Source organism: Aythya marila (assembly GCF_965140915.1).
Source record: "Aythya marila genome assembly, chromosome: 2".
NCBI classification, from domain to species: Eukaryota; Metazoa; Chordata; class Aves; order Anseriformes; family Anatidae; genus Aythya; species Aythya marila.
In genome coordinates this window covers 108,261,548-108,282,223 of record NC_139043.1, presented here as the reverse complement: position 1 = coordinate 108,282,223, position 20,676 = coordinate 108,261,548, and the positions used below count along the sequence as shown (strand labels likewise).

Here is a 20,676-nt window from a genome sequence, read left to right as displayed (position 1 = left end):
GGATGCAGCCAGGGGTGGGAGGGCCTCGTAGCGGAGCCGCTGACGGTTTTGCTTTGCAGCCCAGCCTGCCACACCACTGCCCGGGGCTGAATCAGCCGAGGGGCAGCCAGGAGCAGGAGGACGCGGGGATTGCAGCGGCCTGGGGAGTTGCAGCGGGGCGGGAGGTGCACGCTTCTCTCTTTGCCCACATCCCCCCAATCCTGTTGGAATGTATCTGATCATAATTAGGCAAGTGTTGGCAATCACTGTAAGCCAGCCCAGTGGCCCTCCCCCTTAAAATGGAGGGAGAGCAACAGCATCAAGCGAATTCCCGTTTGTCCTGACACGTTTCGTACAACCTTTCCAGATCCTATAGAGTACTCATACGCAGGCGTTTTTCATACTAGAATTTAAAGGAGTCAAAGCTGGTAAAGAAACTGGATGTTTCCTGGCCTAACCGAAGGAAATAATAAAACCGGTTAAAAGTAAAAGCGAAAGAAAGTAAGCATTAGTGTGTTGACATCCTCTGCTATGTCCCACTTCTCTACGCTCTGCTCACAAGCCCTTTCTGTACTCTGAGCAAGCACTCCCAGACTTAGAGAGGTAAGGCTTCAGCTAAAAATCTCCTGCTTGAGATTTTTTTTTGTTTCAATACCATCAGTGTAAGCATCTGACCTCACTGGATCCGTGCGGGGCATGTTGAGGGCAAGGCTTGTTACTGAGTGAATCTGCACGAGAGGAGGTTGGAGGCGGGCGTAACCCCGCCGCGCTACGATGGCAGGACGGAGTCCGTCAGCGCGGCGCGAGCACGGGGAGCTCGGCTGAAGCTCCCCTGGCTTTCTGGGTGTCCCGTCGGAGCCACGGAAGCTGCAAGAAGTTTTCCTGTAAAACTCCAGTATTGAAATGTCTGAAGGAACTGGACCTTTAACTCGAATGGGCACGGGTTTTTTAGGTTTTGCACAATCAATTCTCGTTAAAAACCAAAACCTGAACAGCTGATGCCCCTGCTGTTGGAGCCTTAAGACACCTGTTATACTGCTGAGCCCTACTTTTTTTTTTTTTTTTTAATAAAACACTGTTTTAAGATACAGCACAATAAATGTGCTTATTACGCACTCTAACATAGAGCACAGAAATACAACACTACAGAGTGCAAGTCTAACCATCTCCACAGTGGGAAAAGTGCGAAGGTTAAAAATATGCATGTGGCTTAACACAAGATATTTTTTTAAAAACATGACATGGAAATCTCATACTAATGCTTTCGTCTTTATCACAAACACGACTGAAAACTTATGGTCAGCTGCTGATCCTTCTCTCGTAATAGTAGTGTCATCCTTTCAAAGGTAAAATGTTGGAAAGATCAGAGAATTAAAATGACAAAAACAAAACAAAAATGTCCAAAAATGATCCCATTTACCACTTTTCCAGTAGTTATGTTTTTCAAGAAGTAAACACGGAAGGTCGCCTTGATCTTCGCCATCAGGAACTGATCCACGCTGAGCCAACCACCTGCACCGAGATCAGGCCAGTGGCACGCACGCACACACACATGGATGCACACACAAACACCCCACAGGAAAAAGTGCACTTTCAATTGCTGATACAAAAATAGATTGGCACATTCTTTCTTTTTTTTTTTTTTTTTTTGACACAGTGAAGATATCCTCTTTGAAAAGCTTTTTCACAACGTCAGGGAGTCCTTTTGTAAGTTGCAGCAGGTCTGTAGAAAAAGCGCTATGAGAATGCACTCACGTGGGCTTTCGGGGTTTGTGTGATTGAGGGAGGGGTGGTAATGAAGGACGCCCTTCGTGTTTCTGTCTGACTGATGACAGGTAACTTCTATGTCTGTAGTCCCCGCAGGCAGGGTCAGTTGCCACCCAGTTTCAGCACGTTCACCGTGTGCCAACATCTCAGTCTCTACCTGCTCTGAGAAAGTCACGACACGTCAATTTGTCAAAGCTGAGAGTCTTACGTCAACGCAGTGTCTCCTATCAGTCGCTGGAAAAACTGGTTTGGAAAGGGAGAGAGTGAAGTGTTAGGAGTCTGATTTTGCATTTCCAGTAGTAACTGCAGCTCAAGAGAGCCGAGTGGGAACAGTCCAGAGCCCCTTCCCAGGAGGGCAGCCAGTGCTAGGAGCTCTGGATCAAGCGTCTGTAGTGTGGCATCACTTCGTGCTCAGGAAGGTGGAGAGCAAACTCCAAGGCCACCAGCACTGGGAATTCGAAGGCGATCAGCTCTCGCCTGTTCAGCCGAAACTTCTCTTCCAGTTTCTGCAACAACAGGAAAAAAACCAGACTTTTGTGAATGAGGATTTGACTTCCTAGTGCTTGCTTACAAATGACATTATTAAAAACGTTGAAATAAGCATGTGCTGCTGTTGTTAAGCATCTGCCTTGCTGGGCTTGCAAGGCTCTAGATTTTGAAAATGATAGTTGAGGATTTCTGCTTCTGCTTCTGCGAGCTGATCCTTACCACCACACTGTTCAGCAAGACTTTTAACTGACCTAAACGTGCTGAGCAGCAGCTCATGACCACACAGTGTCATGTTGCTTCATATTCCCCCTTCCCTTACTGGTCAGCAGGTGATGAACTACTGGGATGAATCAGATGCACCCGCTTCTTACTGGGGAGGCTGTTTACAAAGTTCAGCCAGATGTGCTGTTTTTGTCATTTCACCCATTCGAGGATTTTCTTTTCAGCATTAGGCTGTGTTACAAGGCCCTGTTAGGGCAATTATTTATGCTACAGTTACGTACATTTGATTGTAATACCTCAGAGGCAAAAGGGGTCATCTGCAATGACTAAGTAGAGTATATACTAAAAATTACTATCGTCAAGGGAGGCGAGATGGGTTTCATAGTTGACTTTCTGCTGTAATGGACTTAACCTCCCATCTGGTCTGCTGTTTTCACTGGATTTGGATGCTAGAAGAAGGCAGCGAGCTGTTCAGGGATATTCTCAATACCACCCACTTGTCCCCCCCAATTTCTTATGACCTCCTGGGCTTGCTGCATCTCTGCCCGCTGGATCTAATGAAAAGCTCAATGTGACTTAAGGGTGGACCAATCTTTCACGGTAGCATGAGGCCAGATCTTCCAACTCCCTCTCGGTTTATTTTTATCTCATTATTTGAAGGGCATCCTAACAAGCTGACTGTCAAACCAGTTCTCTGGCTGTGGCAGAAGGGTGTGAGTCCAGTTCTGCCCCCAGCCAAGCCCCATGCCTCTTGAACTGAGGTTGGTTGTACTCAGCTACCTCACTGATTTTCTGTAGCATTCAATCAGATTGGTATCTCAGTTCTTGCAAATGGACTATGGAATAACACACCCCTCTGTCTCTTAACTCTTTAATATGGAGTGGCTAGAGACCAAATACTTTCCTCTACAAAAAACAAGTTGGGATGAAGTGTCTAATGGAAGCCACATCCTCTTGACCAAATGCTTCACTTGATGAAAAAATACAACCTGGTAGTTTATTACATGCCTCCTCTAGTTAGTATGTACCTTTACCTTTCAAAGGAGAGTCTTCACTGACACTCTTAAAAATACAATTAAAAGCAAAATGAATTTCCTGGAGGTTAACTTTTGACCTGTCTTGACAGAATGGCGGTCAGATATATCTCAAACGTCACAACATCTGACAGCAGGGTCTTCAATCACGTCAAACAAGTTTCTTAGTCCTCTGTTGTGACATTGATCTCTCCTGTTTCCACACAAATGTAAAATAAAGGAATGTGTTTAGCTAGTTTTAGAGCTGGCCACCTAGAGGAGAGCATGACCACTGATAAGCAGGCTTGTGTATAACACACACTGGTGCTTAATGTAGAAGGGGCATTGGAAACGTAGGGATACCTACATCTATAAGATGTTTGACTTCGTGTTTTCTGAGGTCACTGCCAATTTTGGCTGCTAAAAGAACACAGGCTCCAGCACAAAGCTTTCTATTCTGCTTGTTCAGCTTCCCCTTGAGAGCGAGCTTCTCGAAGTAGACAAAGGCCATGGCTACCGTGGGCTCTTCAAAACCACATTCTTCTTGAGCAAGCTTGCGCATCTCTCTCTTCAAGCTGAGTAAAGAGACCAGACAAGTGTGAACTGCATGTTAAAGCATTTCTCATTTTGCCATAAGAGTCATTATTTCAGAGATTCCTGCTTAGTCAAATGGAAAGGAGAAGGAAAAATGTAATTTACTGGGCAGGTGTCTAGGCTCTATTTCAGGGACATGTTTAACTGCATGTTTTGACTTCATCTTTTCCCTTCCCGCCCCTCCCCAGTAGGCAGTTGCATCAAAGTATAAAAGTAATTGTAAAGCTTTGACACTTTTAATAAAAATACCTCATCAGAACTCTTAAGCTACATACAAATTACTTAGTAACAACGGATTTGAGTGCTTGTCATCTATAAGCAGCTTTGCAGTTGGTTATGGTTGGTCAACCCCAACCTTGCTACGTAGCGCAGAGCTCTCCAGTTACAGAGCAAGGAGAATCAGTATCCTGGCCACTTCACTCAAATGAAATCATCATTACTTCAGTGAAGCAGTATGTCTAGCCTGCTACGCTGGAAACTGTGATGAAATACTAAAACTTCGCTGTGAAACTGATCCCTTGTTTTGCTTCTGGCCATGCTCTCTGGACAAATCAACATTTCTCCTTCCTCAGGCTCTTTTTAAACTACGTGCATATACTCAAGATTCTTTTTTTTTAATGTTATTTTTGTGGATCTGATAGTACAGTGCAAGCCCAGCTCATATCCTCATCCTCTCAGATGCTGAGTTTGACACCTCAGTGGTGCACGTTTGTACCTTCCCCTATCTCGTTCACTCAGCCCACTAATCAAAGCAAGCATCTGACTTATTCTGCACCTCTGCAGGTCACTGCTCCTGGAAGATCAGTCAGTGCTGTGAGTCTCTTCACGTACAACAGTGATGGCCCTGAGACAGCTGTACCACGTGGCTGCCATACCAAGCTTTGCAGCGTACCTTCTGATTTTACTGAGGGTTAGCTTGATGTGAGGGAACTTCTCCTTGAAGGTCTCGTTCATGTCCTTCTTCAGATCTGATGGCTTCACGTAGTCTATGACTGTGGTCTGTAACACAAGGCCAAGAGAAAATCATTCTTTTAGTGTGTAACAAACAAGATCACTCAGTCCCCGAAAGCAAGGAATACCAAACGAATGCCTGGTGATTTCAGAGAGGGGAAAAATAAGCCAGAATTAAGGTAACAATCTGTTTGCGACCGCTCCATCAGAACAAGCGACCTGAAATCTGAGAGGAGTGCTGAGCACAAACCCCAAACAACACATACCTCACTACTTCCAAACACTGCTGCAGAGGAGTTTATGCCAAATGTGGGCGGATAAAACCTAGCTGACAATCCTTGTTATGCCAAAACAAGTCATCACAATAACGGGATGACCAGATTTTGTGTGTGGTTCTGCAGCATATTGCCAGTCTCAAACAGACTCCTCAAAGGATCTGTTGCTACAAATTGCTGACTACTGTGCTATACATTTGTGATAAAATAGGTAATTAGCCTAAGTCCTGGGTAAATCAGTAGAATGCAAGATAGCAATGCTGTCATAACTTACACATTGACCGGGCAGAAATACTGAGTTAGGACCGTATTAGAGGTGCACAGTTTGCTTACTTTACACTGAGATTCCTACTCCTTTTTGTCACAACCTGAAGAATTTCCCTCAGCCAAAGTTTTTCAATAACAAAACATGGAAGGGCTGGGGAGGACGGAGCGTAATGGCTCCAGAGAGCAACTGGACAACTCTTGGTAGCTGATCACGTCCTTGGCTGGGTCAGAAATGAGCATGAAGAGGAGCAAAAGGCAACACACACACCAGTATCTGAAGTAAACGTGCTGATATGAAGAGGAAAAAACACAACTAGCCACAGGGAGTCGTCACAGTCATACACACGTTTTAAAACCAGGGCTATCCTGCTGTCTGCCTTGCAGTGTGAACAGCACCATTTGTCCAGATAAAGTGCCCCCCGTGACACCCTGGCAGGTAATTCTGCTGGGCACGTCAGGTTGCCTGCTGTTAGGTATAAATGCTTGCAAGCCCCCTCTGACACAGTTACACGTCAAGAGCCAGCCCAGATTTTGCTCAGCAAAGGGGAAGATTTATTACAAAACCCTGTCCTATTAAGGAAGGCTGCCAGTTGTACCTGAGGCAGAAGGGAAAGGCTTCACTCAAATGTGTGGCTCTGCCTGTTTTCAGTCTTGCTAAAGGTGGAAGGAAGGAAAAATTTGGCTGAATGCACACAGAAGACTCTGCCTGGGTGTCTCAGAAAGTCATTTGCTTGCGGGAGGCTCTGCTTGCAGCCTGCAGGGCTCAGACCTCAAGAGCTGCAGAATGAAAATCTTACCCATTTCCCTCTTTCTCCTCTCCTTCCTTTCCCTGGGATTTTGGTTCCTGCTTGCCTGCTCCTTGGTTTTGGGGATTTGAGATTTTTTTTTGCTAGAGGATCACCTCTAGTTGGGTGCTTCTGACACTTAAATGGATGTGCTGGGAGTTCTGTGTGGTATTAAAAAGGGTCCTCTTTAGGACTGCTGTAAGAGGACTACTGAAAAAAGCCATATAGCATACTTTAGACCAGTTGTAGTGGGTTTACGTGGCAAGGTTTTGGTAGCAGGGAGCCATAGGGGTGGTTTCTGTTAGAAAGATCTAGAAGCTGCCCCATGTTTGGGAAGGGCCCCATTGTTTTCCAGAGCTGAGCCAATAAGCGATGTTGTTTTGCGCCTCTGTGAGAGCATATTTAAGACAGGGAAAAAACGCTGCGCCACACAGCAGCCGGGAGAGTCAAGGGAGTGGGAGAACAGCCTTGCACCAAGGTCAGTGTAGAAGGAGGGGGAGAGGTGCTCCAGGCGCCGGAGCAGAAGTCCCCTGCGGCCTGTGGTGAGGACCATGGTGAAGCAGGATGTCCCCCTGCAGCCCATGGAGTACCACGGTGGAGCAGGGTTCCACGCTGCAGCCCGTGGAGGAGACCACGGTGGAGCAGGTGGCCCTGCACCGACGGAGGCTGCCGCCTGTGGAAGACCCCTGCCGGAGCAGATTCCGGGCCGGACCTGTAGCCCGTGGAGAGGAGCCCACGCAGGAGCAGGTGATCTGGCAGGAGCTGCTGCCCGTAGGGGAGCCAGGTTGGAGCAGTTTTCTCCTGAGGGATGGACCCCGTGGTACGGACCCATATCTGGAGCAGTTCTGGAAGAGCTGCTGCCTGTGGGAAGCCCACGCCGGATCAGTTCATCAAGGACTGCATCCCGTGGGTGGGACCCCACAGCACAGGGGACAAGAGTGACCGAGAAGGAGCGGCAGAGAAGAAGTGCTGTAGACTGACCATAACCCCCATTCCCCGTTCCCCTGCGCCGCTCGGGGGGAGGAGGTGGAAAAGGGTGGATGGGGGGAAGGTGCTTTTGTTTTTTTTTTTCCCTTTGTTTTCTCACTTCTCTCGCTTGTTAGTTGTAGGCAATAAATCTTACTATCTCCTTATGCCGAGTCTGTTTTGCCCGTTACAATAATTATTGCGTGATTTTCTCGTCCTTATCTCAATCCTTGAGCCCTTTTCACATATTTTCTCCCCATTCCTCTTTGAGGAGGGGGAGTGAGAGAGCGGCTGTGGTGGAGCTCGGCTGCCCACTCGAGCGGAACCACGACACCAGTGCTATTTGCTACTCAAAATACAGAAACGTTGGTCCATGCCTCACTTGTTTGCAGAGTCAAGAGCTGCTGAGCACACAAAGGTTACCCACTATTAAATCCAAAGATGGTTTTAGTTACCATCAGCACTTTTTTTGGTTGTCTTGGGCAATCCTAGAAAGAGCAGGCTTGGTGCTACCGTGCGAGGCTGCACTATACCTTATTTCATGCCTCACTGCAAACTTAACTGCCCGCTGTTTGCTCTCCGTTACCACAGAGCTCCTTAGTTTTATCTCAATTATCTCCCACAAAGCCATCGTGGCTTTTTTTTTTTTCTTTTTTGGCAGACCTACGCTCGGCTCCTTCCAGGTAATCATTTCCCCTTTCACAGAGGAGAACACACACAAAAAAAAAACACAACAAAAACATGACTTGAGTGTGCAGGAAAGAAACCACTTTGCAGCAGAAAGCTGGTGGTGGAGGGAGGGCCCGAGCATCCCCTGTTGGTTTTGTAGGATGGCAGGGTTGGGTTGCTTTCACCTCCAGCACAAATGCACCCGAGTGGCTCCGGAGTGACTCTGGGCTCCTGCAGCAGCCCCCTGGGTGCCCCACCTGCTGCTCTGCAGGGATCTTTGGTTTTACCTGGGACTCCTCCGGCTAAGCCGAGGAGATCTGCCAGCATTCAGCTCAAATCTTTTTAGAAGATGTTCTCCCTTTTTTTTTTTTTTTTAATTTATTTAAAGCGAAGCATTCAGAGTCTTGAGAATAAGCAGGCGGCCTAAAACTGAAAATGGTAACGAGGTACAGCTATTTTTAACCGCAGAGATTTGTCAATTTTGTCCTGGTGATAAGGATCTCCCCCCCCCCCCCCCAACTCTGAATGCTGCTGCTTCCTGCTAGACAGCAGTCTCTGCGATATAAATCACAATAATGAAATCCAGATGAAAGCTGGTGTGTGCTGGTTTTGATTCATGTAACAGGATAACAGCAGCATGTTTGAACACACTGGCTCTCAGGCAGCTGTCTCGTCTTGTCAGTGCCATGCTGGAGAGCTCAACTCACTGCCCTTATTCTCGAGAAAAGGAATTGTGCAACTTCTTTTTTCATCTTTTTTTCCCCTGATTTTTTTTTTGGCAGCTGCTGCAGAATCCTGACTTACCCCTGAGCAGCGGGATGCCCCTTTCTCAGCTGGTGCCTGTAGCAGAACTGTATCTGGGGCTCTGCACACCAGAGGGGCAGCCCTTTTGCTGCCATGCTGCGTACCTGTGAAGCTAAGGAGGAATCCCACATGCCCAAGCACCCTCTGTCCGTCCTTTCCTGCTGGAGCTGCCCTCCTGCACCCCACGAGCGGCTCAGCACCGACCCTCTGCTGCTCCCTTTCCCATGGAGAGGGAAAGAGAACGGGCTGGTGGAAACCTCAGAGCATGTGCAAGGCCAAAAGCATGGCCAGGGTGCCCCACAAGGACCAGCTGGGATCGTCCTGCTGAAACGGGAGTGCTCAGTGACCCCAAGTCGTCGCTTTGCCACCTTCTCTGCTGCTCAGCGTTTACTCTTCCTCTGCTTTAGGCAAATTTTATTTCTCTCGGGCTGTCTGTGAGTTAGTGTCAAGGAAAAGACATCCCTGTAAGCAGAGCTTTGTCTGCCTGGAACAGTTCTGGTATTGCCTTACCTCATTCAACACCGATGCTCCCAATTCTAGGAGGGCGTTTTAAATAATCCCCTAAAAGGGAGCACGGCGTTTTTCCATCCAAATATACCCAATTACATACAGCGTTGTTCCCTAGAAGGCAGGCGGTTTGCACTTCCAGGGCTGTCAGCAAGGCGCTGGGAAGCACCCGACCATCTCTCCAACACTCTAATCTCCAGTGTTTGGAGCTCCTGTCATCCAGCCCCGTCTGTCTTGTTTCTCGCAGCTGATTTGCACGAAACACGTCTCGCTGCAGAACTCAGAAAAGCTCCTCTGCGAGCTCTGCCCGTGTCCTCTGTACACGGATCTGCAAATGTGTGTTTTCGTTCGGCGATGGAGGCTGCACAAGACAAATGAAAGCTCTGATATATGGTAGCTGACGGACGCCTGGCCAACGTGATGAATGCTCGGGCTGCAGCCTGCGCCCTGCACGCTTTTTGCATGGCTGGCAGTTTTGAACTTGGAGGTTAGGCTCGCGTGTTATTCACACGCATTTTCGAGCAGCTGCTTTCTCATAGGAAAGCTGCATATATGGTTTCCTACATACAGGAGGAGGCACGATGCCTGGAATGGTTGGAAAGACTGGCAAGATGAAATATTGCTGAAAACAAACCCTGCTCTGGCACCTTACCAGTGAAAGATGACCTAGCCTTGGATGCCTCCATCGCCGTCTGAGAAGATGTAACTGACATCCGAGGGACTTACCCTGAAATATTTAGCATTTCACAAAGCAAATCGCCTCCAAGCTGCCCCTTTGAATGAAGGTACGTGGAGTGATGCCAGTTTGTTTTTACACAGTTAACACCCTGAAAGCATCCCCGATTAATACAGCGTGTCATTGCTTCAAACTACGTATTTACTGGAGCCTCAGCCAAGCATAGCATCCAATCCATACAGCACTGGCTTTAAATATGAATATATACCACCGCTGTGCTCCTCAGCTCCCTGAGACTTTTGGGTACGAGGCCAGCAGCTGATAAGAAAGCAATCTGGAGATGCTGCTTAATTTAAAACCACGGAAGCGGCTCGAAGCCTGCAGTGACGACATCAAAGGGCGCTTGCTGTAGTGGAGCACTCGTGACCTTGGTGCTCCTTGTGAAAGACAGTAAGGGGGCAGCGAGAAGGCAAATGTGCTCTATCATCATGCGGGGCTTTTGTTAGCCTGCACGGATGGAGCAGCGAGCAGTTGTAATTTTAAAATCCCGCTGGAAGACTCATATTTAACAACGCAGCTCGGCTGTGCCTGACACGGGGGCTGCGCCTGGCAAACGCGGGCTGATGGTCAGTGAGAGCCCTGCAGCCCCCTGCAAGATGCTTTTTTTTATGAGCAGTGTGTAGATGTCGATTTGTTTGGATATAATTAAGCCAACGCGCCGAAACTGTCGTTCAGGACCAAAACCCAATTTCCAAGGGTATCCCTTGGGCATGGAGAGATGGATATTGCAGGGATGTCATTACACAAAGTCGAGATGCTACCGACCTGAGGCTTTTCTTCCTTTTCTGCAAGTTTTGGCAGCAGCCAGCAGCCAGCTGAACACGCTCCTGTGTTTTTGTGTTACCAACAAAACCCAGAGCTGTGGGGGTCGTCCTCACGCGTGCCGCAGAGGGGGTTTTCTCCTCCTGTTTGCTTCTGCTTGCAGGAATGCAGGGAGGCAGTGAGGATGCTGGCTGCACGCTGGCTGACGTGAAACGCTAGCAAGGAAGTCACTGCTCTGCCTGGTAGCTGGTGGAAGTTCCTATTCTGGAGAGATTTAAGGATCTGCAAGAATTCCTGTTTTAGCAGTATCAGCCAGGAAGACATCTGTTAACCATGACATGATGTTTTTTTCCCTCCCCCTGCCTCCTCCAGCACAAATTCTTCTACCTCTTATTGTTTATATTGTGTCAGAGCTTGTAGCCTCTCCTACAAGGACAACATAAAGGGAAATAATTTCTCTGGCGTACACCAGGATTTGACCACGACTAACGCAATTCATAGGAGCGGTGGGGTTTGTGCTAGAAAAAAATAAAAAGCTGCCTTTTCAGATTTGTTCCCTATCAGGCTGTTTGTGGGTATCTCTTTTAGAAATGCTACCGGGAAGTGCATACCCTTTAAAGCTAGGGACTTCACTGCAAAAAAAAAAAAAAAAAAAAAAGACCAAAGCAAAAGCACTTCTTCCCCACAGCTATCTTCAAAGAGGAAGCTCTGTTTTTCCTTGAAAACAAGGACTTGCAGTTCCAAATGCTCTGCAAGTCAGGACTAATTCAGCTCAGGAAAATTATAAGCCCATAAAGTCCATGTATATGATAATAACCTTGGGCTCCACAAAAAAGGAGGAAACTGCCTGTCTCACAGGCTCGAGTGCAAACCGCGCTCATGTCGGAGTAAAATCCAAGCAGGGCCACACATTTTTGCTGTCTTGCACCTTTGGGTAAAGCCTGTGATGTTTAGTGAAGCAGAATTCAGGCAGAGCTCAACAGCATTTTACCAGAGGAGCAATCCTGGCCCGCAGAGCACACGCTGGGCTCCTGGGTGTCAGCATCTAGCCTCGCTCTTCTAAAACACCATTTGTTCAGATTCTCGTCACACACCTTGCCCCCTTAATTGCTCTGACATCCACAAGGAGGGGGGAAAAAAAGCCTACAGGCTTGCAGCTGCCAAACATTAATGCAAAATGCTGGCCAAGTAAGGGAACTTTAATTACAAACTGCAGCTCTCCACGCACAGCGCTCACACTGGAGATGCTCTCGGCTGCTCCGGCACCCGTGGGAGGCAGGAATTGAAGCTGTGTTCCCCTCGGGACCGCAGGCTGCTGCTTTGGATCTGTGTGTACAGTAGGTCAACAATGCCGTGGTTGCTTTGCAGGAGTCTGCTAACGCCAAGATGGCTGTGAACCGCCAGGAAAAAATAGCACAGGTTTCTCGCTGCCCTCAGACTGCAATTTGCTTTAATTGCAGCATATGCTGGTTTTTGTATTTGGGGAGGAAAACGCCTTGAAATTACAGACTATTACGCTCCTGTTCACAGTGATGTGAGCTGCAGGGAGGGGGAACTCCAGCTGAGTCTGGGAAGATGGATGCGAGTGAAGTCTTCTGCATAGGCAGTGTGTCCCTCTATCACCCAGCTCAATGCTTAAGCTCTCCTTACTCACAGCCCAAACTGCAAAATCCTTTTTAAACCTGCAGGGACGCTCTGGCACGACCTTTCCTCCCTTCCCTCAGCTGAAGGCAGCACCAGCCGCTTGTGAAATCCCTCAGCCGAGCGCTGAGGAACAAACACCCACTCCTCGGTTCCCTGTCAAGCTGTGCAGCTCCTGCCTTGCGTCACGGCGAAATCTTGGACCTTGGACAAGAGAGCTCTTGGCACATGCCAGCTATTCCCACCACCAAACGAAACACAGCACTTCGTTTCCTTCGGTCCTTCCTCAGATTAATGCCTTCCTTCTGAGAAGGAGCAAAGAATGACACTGGTTTTAAGGATTAGCCTTCAAGTCCATTTTTCGCCTTGAATGTATCTCGTCATACCTCCACCACAGGGGAAAGCCCGCTCAGCTTACTGCAATAAAAGCTCAAACGTGGGCCTCAAAATGTTGTGGTTAACCAGTGCATGGAAAAGGAGGGCAGCACACACCCGCTGCTGGGCAGAGAGCTCCCCTGCAGGAAGCTCTCCTGGCTTTCTCCTTTTGACTCACCTGCCCACGTCCACCTCAACGCCAAGTATCGCTGACTTCGGGTGATGTTGGAGGACTCGGACTGTTTGTTTGGAGCTTACTTCCAGCCTGAAGAAGGTTGGAGTCACAGCCACGATTGCTAAAACTACTTTCTTTCTGGATGCCAGTTAACAAGGAGTTTCTGTTTGAAGGAAGGCAGCTCCCTGTCCGTGACAATAACCGTGTCAAAAGCTAACAAATATTTTCCTACCCAGACGTGGCTGCCTTAAAGGGTTGACACTTTGTGGGTTGCCAGCCAAAAATAACTTGCCAACCCTGAACGTAAAGCTGGCTGAAAGTAAGCAGAGGACATACTAAACGTCTCACTTGAAAATTTAACCCTCACACATGCAACTGCGTTGTGTCTTGCTACGTTTCTGCCAAAATAGCAGACCAAATCCTACGGGCTTGGTGCGACTGCCAAAAGGCTACAGAAGTCTCTCACCAGAGCAAATACTGAGTTAGGGCTGAGATCAGGGAACGGTTATGAGCCTGTTGTATTACAAGCTTTGGCTATGGCGAAAAACATACAGGTTCTGCTCATAATTGCTGCAATTAAAGGAAGGACTATCCCATGATGAAATAAATATCTGGGAAACAAAGGCTCTACGAGACACTGAGGTTCTACTCCGATGAGTAGACGATAAGCATCAAAACACAACACAGTTTCATGACTTCAGAAAAACCCTAATGGGCATTCTCCTATTTTGTAATAGATGCCAATTAGAGGAAGTATAAATTTTCCTCTGAACGAGAGAGAATGAGTGCATTGTTCAAACAAGCCTTTCATCTAAAACATGTATGAAATAGCAGGAATAAAACATGTATGAAACAGCAGGAATAAAAGCACTTACTTTTGTAATACCTCCACAAGTTTGTTTTTACATGTCCCAGTAAGTAACTGTCATTGAGAACAAAGCATTCCAAACAGCTGTTATTAGTAGATTAAAAATAATAATAATCTTCTTAAAACGCAGCCAAATGCAACCTCAACTTTCTAAATATTGTTACGAACATCTATCTGTGCTGCACCACCTCGTTTTGAGTATCACTTACCATATACGAAGGAAATATTAAAACCCGCTTGTGTTTGCCACACGGCCACTGGGGATCATCTAAAAGATTGGGGTCATATTCAACGTAGTCTCCCAGGTCACTGCCTGTAAAACAATGGCAAAAAAATAACATTGCTTAATTGCATCAAGAAATCTGTAAACGTTAACTGGCAAACAAGTTCAGTGGTAGTGCACAAAATGATCTCCGTGCTGGCTGATTGAAAGAGTCAAAAAATTTTGTGTATGTCACTCTAGGTACTTCAATAATAGTAGAACTTGCAAAGACACAGAGGACCTAAAGCTTATGAATTACCTGGGAAGTATGAACTTAGGGCTGAGAGAAGTGCACAATTATATGAAACCCCCAAATTAAGCCACAGTCCAATAGTCTGCCAAACAAATGAGATCCTGTGTACCCTGCCATGCTCAGGGTGAAAGGAGAGTGAGTGGGGAAATTTTGTTGACTTTTATTCCCAGAAATGAGCTCTCACATGTTTATGCAGATGTTTTGATTTGTTTCATTTAATATGCCAAAGTATCTTAAGCATATAGTGTTTTGGCGTGCGTTTTGTGCCCGGTTTTGTAAACACAGCCCCTTCCAGCCTCCTAAAGGTCACAAGTACGATTTACACCTTCAGCTTCTGACTATCGTGTTGCCATTGTGTACTTTCCACAGCAAACAGCAGTCATGATGAGCCGTTTGTGGGAGGCACAAACAATGCCAGTTACACAAGGAGGCATGCTGAGCGGGAGCAGGGGCTGGCAATATGACAAGGGACCGGCGATTGTGTTTACTCAACTTTCCATGATCTGTAAGCCAGCTTTGCTGAGCAAACAGGCAACAAGCGTGGAAAAGGGCACACCAAGCTCAGTGTTACCTACCCCAAGAGACTACATTTTGCTTAATTTAAGCATCAAAGGGGTTAAAACATGGCGTGCCTCCACCAAAAAGCCTTCGTAACTGGACGCCTACCTGTGCAGCCTGCTCTAGGGAACCTGCTTTGGCAGGGGGGTTGGACCCAATGGTCTCGAGGTCCCTTCCAACCCTACAACTCTGTGATAATAGCTGCCTACTGCCAGGGTGTGCAAGGCTATTAAAACAAGCTTCTTGGTAAGTTACCTGCATCAATGCTCCCCTGGGTGCTGTTAGCTCTTGCCAGAGAAAGGCTACGATGGCTTGCATTGCGAAATTGGGAGAAGGATGAGGTGGAGTCTATCGTGTTCCTCCGAGTTCCCAGAGCATTGGTTGGAAATAGGAACTGTGTGTATGAAACCGTCTAAAAGAAAGTCAGAATGGACAGAGAGTTACTATCAGCCCAGCTCAGCCGCAGCAGGATCCCTTTGGGGCATCCCAGTTCGAGGCAGAGGAAACCAAATTAGCAGGGGATTTTCTGGATTTGATAGTTAGGCACAGATGAATAAACACTAGTCACCTACATTTGCTTCAGTGTAGTCACTTTATCCACACAAAAAAAGCTTTTGCCAATGCATTAATTCTTCAGCAAAACAAAACGACAAACACACACGCGAGCTCTAATACGCGGGATTTACGAAATCCTACTCAAGGGTCAGATTTAAAAATACGTCGGGTTTTTCACTGGGCCTTCCCTGTAGCAGATTTCAGCTGTTTCTTTACTGAAACGGCATTCTTCTGGATGGGTCCCTCAGCACAGATCAGCCACAGGCAAATCACCTGAACACTGCTTAACGTAAGCACTTTCTGTGGTATTTCTGTCCTTTAGGATTTGGCCTGGCACAGTCTCGTTGGTGTCATAAGTTAATGGTAATGGTTATGGGAGATCATTTACTACCTGCCAGCATGGACTCAGTGTGAATGAATAACATGTGACAAAATTATTTTCAGAGTGAACCAATTCTCTGCTTGCATGCTTGGCCAGAAATAGACTATGTCTTGCTTCTCCTAGGTTTATTTTCCAAAAATAACAGTATTATGAAGAAGAAAATGAGTCTCAGACTCCAGACTGGTTTAAAAGCTGGTCAGAAACAGTATGAAATAAAACATGTGAGCTTTAATTTATTTATAAGCAGACAGATTGTCCTCAAGAATTTACTCTCTGGGGTCTGGACTGTCACTTGGTTAGGTGAGCACACCATTTGCAGCAGCGTTGACCTAGGGCCCTTAAGCCTTTAAATCCAGAAATGACAGCAGACTGGATAAATAGAACGACAAAACATAAATCAGGTTTTCAGGAAAAAAATAAATGTTTTCATATGTGATTAAAATAATCTCTTCTCTACAGATTTGTTTAAAATGGATCACTTTCCCCACAGAAGTCATAATTGCTTATTCCATTTCAAATGAATGCACTCTTGGGGTTTGACATGCTCATCAGGTTCATACTAGTGTCCTCTTGCCCTTTTGGACAAATGCAATGTTAAGTGAGATTTATTGTATTAAATAAATTGGAAAGCCAGCAGAATTACAGCTTGCAGCTATCACCAGAAATTATTTTTGCCTCTGACAATATGCTCTGTGCTGATACCTCCTGCTAGAGCCAGGGGAACACCAATTTAGTAATGCTCCACAGACTCAGACGTTGCCCGAGGCAGGTTTCTTCAAGGAAACTGAGTGCTTTGCACTGACAGCTAGGATGGCCCCCTTGAATTTCTGCTCATCTTATTTACAGCTCATACATTCTGCGATTTAACTGTTGTATTATGCTGAATATTGTCATTTATGTAATTATTTGTGCTTGTTCCGAGTTATGCCATGTTTTTCCCCAACGGAGTAGGAAGCGAAGCGTCCCCACCTTCCCGTCTGCTCCGAGCTCCACTCCTTCAAGACCGATGATCTCCTTCAGACACACTCCAGCAGAATGGCACTGGCGTCCACCATCCAACTTCATATCCCTGGGGGACAGAAACCAGAGCAGAGACAGCTCTTCAGAAGCACATCTTACTCACTACTTACCTGCCACGCAATGGAAGCAGCATTAATCCTAGATCTACCAGTGCAAAGCACAGACAAGAGATCCAATAAGCCACCACATCTAATAAACTGATGCTCCTAAAACACGTGTCCAAGTGCCTCCTTGCTGTCATGCAGAAAAGCAATTGCCCACGGAAGCCTCTGGGAGGAATTTCTGCACCCCCAAGAGCAGGAGGGTGTCTAAAGCTCAATGAATTTGCTCCTGGAGGCCTTCAGGAGAAATCCACCTCTTCCTCTCACGTCAGGATGGAAACCTGGGCTTTAGGAGGAATGATCCTCAGTCTGTATCCCATGCTTTAGCATCATGGATGTGAGAGAAGATAAAGATGATGAGCAAATTTGTGTTCCACAAATGGCTACTGTACGCAACTCCAGAGTATTTATCTTGTGGTATTTTCCTGGATGATTTCTGCTAAGGTCCAAGTACGTGCTTAAAAACCTGTGGGAGAGATGCTGACAGGAGGCTTGGAGAAGCCCTGCAGGCTCTTCACCTGACTGCTGGACTGGGCTAGCTCCTGCTTTCTCTTTGCAAGCCCTGTTTCCCTGTCTTCACTTTAAACCTTGTCACTCATTTTATTTCTCCGAAAACTGGCAATCAGTGACTTCCCAATAAATCGTGTACCTCGCTCCTAGAAAAATCCCTCTTGATTTCTTGACTGGGATTCGCTTTACACTGTGTCATATCATCATTCTCTTTCCTGATACCACATTACTGAGAAGCTGCACAAGTAATTAGGTAAAAATAACCTTCTGTCAGAGGCAGCGGATTAGCCTCCCTGTTTTTGCACGCAACATGCTTGAAGGAACTATTTCTGCTAGAGATACATGCTAAGCAGTAACCATTTCAGCAGGTCTTATCTAAGAAATGAACACACGACTCGAGGAAGCCCCCAAATCAAAACAAAAATCTGCATTATCTTTGGCGATATCAGGATAATTTACTTCACTTCCTCCAAGACAGGGGAAGAAATAATGCCCTTACAGCTTTGAAAACAAGTCACGGAGACACTCCTCCGTGCAATTAGCAGAGAAGGCTGGATAGCTTTGTTAATTCATTCAGTGAAAATCTGCCATCGTTTACAGAGTCAGCTCAGCAGCTTTCCAAAACCAGGGTGGCTCTGGGGACGTAGGAGAAATCACTTTGGGAGCAGAGATCAGGGGCAGCTCCACGTGTAAGCATGCACAGGAATGATTCCTGCCCATTAGCTGGAGATCAGTCAAGACGAATCCTCCAATTTTTCCCATCTTTCTTCTGTTTTTGAAAGAAACCTCTACCTTCAGGACCCTGTAAGCAACACTGCAGTTATTCTCCCTCATTCTAAGTGTTTTGTAAGGGCTACGTAGAAGTCCCTTCTACCTTTACATCTTGTCCTTGTGTTTGCAGGTAGTATATATTGCTTGTGTTGTAAAACAGTAATAAAACATCACTGTCTGGGGAGAAACTTGCCCATAAAACTGAGAATTTAACTCACTCTCTCGAGGAAAATCAGTACAAACCAATCCCCAGTTTCTTATCAAATGAAAAGGATCATCCCAGCTTATATACCTCTTCTCCCCGCTGACAGAAGACATTGTTAAACACTTGATAGGAGATTCCTAGGTGAGTGCAGCTCATCCTTTTTGAGTTCCCTGTCACTAAGCCCAACAGCAAGCTAGTCAATTTTTTTGCAGGGAGAGTGATTTTTCTTTTTTCTTCGTTTGCAGAGATTTTTCTTCCCTCTCCTACTACAGCAAACTTCACAAATGCCTCAGCAAAGCTCATGCTGGATACCTGTGACCAAGCCAGCTAAATAAAATAATAACAAATCCTTTCTGGATTGTAAACTGAGGCAGGTTATGGTTTCTCTTGTGGGGAACTGCTGGTAACAGCAGGCTACAAAGCACTGTCCCAGGGGTGCTGGGGCAACTTCCCCACCTGGGACAAGCCCCGGGGCTGCAACCCTGCTTCTGGAGGAGCCCCAGCACAGCTTCTTCCTCACCAAAGCCCCCAAATCCCCAAACCAGCTAGGAAACATCTCACATTTGCTCTCCACAAAATGTGTGAGCTGTGCCTGGAGAACGGTTGGGACAGTGGTTTTGGGACAGCCAACATGCTAAGTGCAGCAAACCTCTGCCACCAAGTCCCTCAGGATCTGAGCTCCTGCGTGGCACCACAGTCAGCAGGCCCCACACACGTGTGTGGGACAGGAACTTGAAAGAAAATCAAGTGTTGAAGTTATTGACATTACCAGTGGCACCGAGGAACTGCGCAAACCAATATGCAGTAGTAAAAGCTGTTTACAAAATTCGGAGTCGGAAGGATGGCCCCTGCCAAATAGGCTTTTAAGCGAGGAGAACTTCCTTCCCCCTCTTCCTCGTTTTTGATTTTCCTGGGTTTTGTTTTCCGAAAGTGCTTTTTAGCAAAATTTTCCAGCGATTCGAGCAGACGCTGAAAAGCTAAATTAAGTCACAGGAACGTAATTTTGCTACCTTTACTTTATTTGAGCAGGGAAAGCTGAAGGAAATTGCAAGATCAGGATGCCATTTCCGCAGGAGGCAAAAAACTTGACCCCAGTTTTTGGTAACGTCTGGGGAGTTACCCTGATTTACATAAATGCCCATGCTCTATTTGTGCATACCGTTTCCAGAAAGCGTGCTGCTGGCTGGTGTTGGAAACTACACTCAAGACTGAGGGTGAAAAAGAAAGTTAGTTTCACCACCTCATTTTCCTGAACGGTACTGGGTGACTTGTGAATCCAAAGTTGTCGTGGGATGGTGGAAAGTTTTACCAAACAGGTAAATGGGAATCAAAACAGGAATTCTCAGCCTGTGTCAGGCAAAGATTAACAGAACATAAACTGAATATAAACTGTATTATATATATAGCTGAATATAAACTGTGTTACCTGCTCTTTCATGAATATAACATCGCTTTAATGAGCCAGACCCTGTGCTTTGACATGATCTATAAAGCCCCATGCAAGAGTCCTGCTGGGTGCTTGCTCTTTAAGTGACAGCAACAGTTGAACACTTTAACTCGTGAATAATTTAGGAGTCCATTAAATATTAAACACATTTCTAGATGCATGAAAAAGCCTTCTACTTTTTGCGAAAGGAACCTGATATGTGTTACTTAGAGATGCAACCTTTTTGTGTTTGTGTTTTATGCTTAGTGATTCCTGACTGCCCAGATTTATTCCAAAAACAAAGGCGGTTCAGGAAATGTCAAAAAAAATTCCTACTCTTATCCCTCACTGTAAATAATTTCTACTTATTGTCTGCGTTTATAGGGATGAGGACGATGACAACTTTGGAAAAGATGTGCTGCCCGCCAGTTCTACAGCAGAGCTCCTACTGACTGAGACTGCTGGCTTTAATTGACTGCGAGTTTTCAGATCCTAATTGCCATTAGTGTTGCTAGAACAACATCTCAAGCTGCAATTTACCGGGAAAGGAGGTGGAGAAGCTCGTGGAAAGATTGCTCTAATGGGCCAGCATCCTTTTAATCTCTCCAGACATATTCAGGTGTCAGCGTGTCAGCTCTTGTCTTGATGTTTTGCCCGACATGGAATAAAAGTTCAGAACTGAAGCCTATTAGCTTTTGGGATTTATCACTTCATTTCAATCTAAGGGAACAGGAAACCTCATAAAAATGAGCTAATGGTGGATCTATAAAATTCACCTGTGAGATGAT

General features: G+C 46.3%; 1 protein-coding gene across 2 annotated transcripts in view; it reads right to left on the bottom strand.

Annotated features, from left to right (window-relative positions):
- Window positions 1-1,746: 1,746 nt before the first annotated feature.
- Window positions 1,747-20,676, bottom strand: part of CABLES1 (Cdk5 and Abl enzyme substrate 1) — a 53,376-nt gene continuing 34,446 nt past the window's right edge. For both annotated transcript variants that reach the window (XM_082755014.1, XM_082755013.1), the window contains 6 exons: window positions 16,825-16,924; window positions 15,174-15,330; window positions 14,055-14,158; window positions 4,957-5,063; window positions 3,838-4,045; window positions 1,747-2,252 (listed from right to left, as the gene is read on the bottom strand). In XM_082755014.1, the coding sequence (XP_082611140.1) occupies window positions 2,112-2,252; window positions 3,838-4,045; window positions 4,957-5,063; window positions 14,055-14,158; window positions 15,174-15,330; window positions 16,825-16,924 (817 nt within the window). In that variant the 3' untranslated portion in view covers window positions 1,747-2,111. The remainder of the gene's footprint in view (window positions 2,253-3,837; window positions 4,046-4,956; window positions 5,064-14,054; window positions 14,159-15,173; window positions 15,331-16,824; window positions 16,925-20,676) is intronic.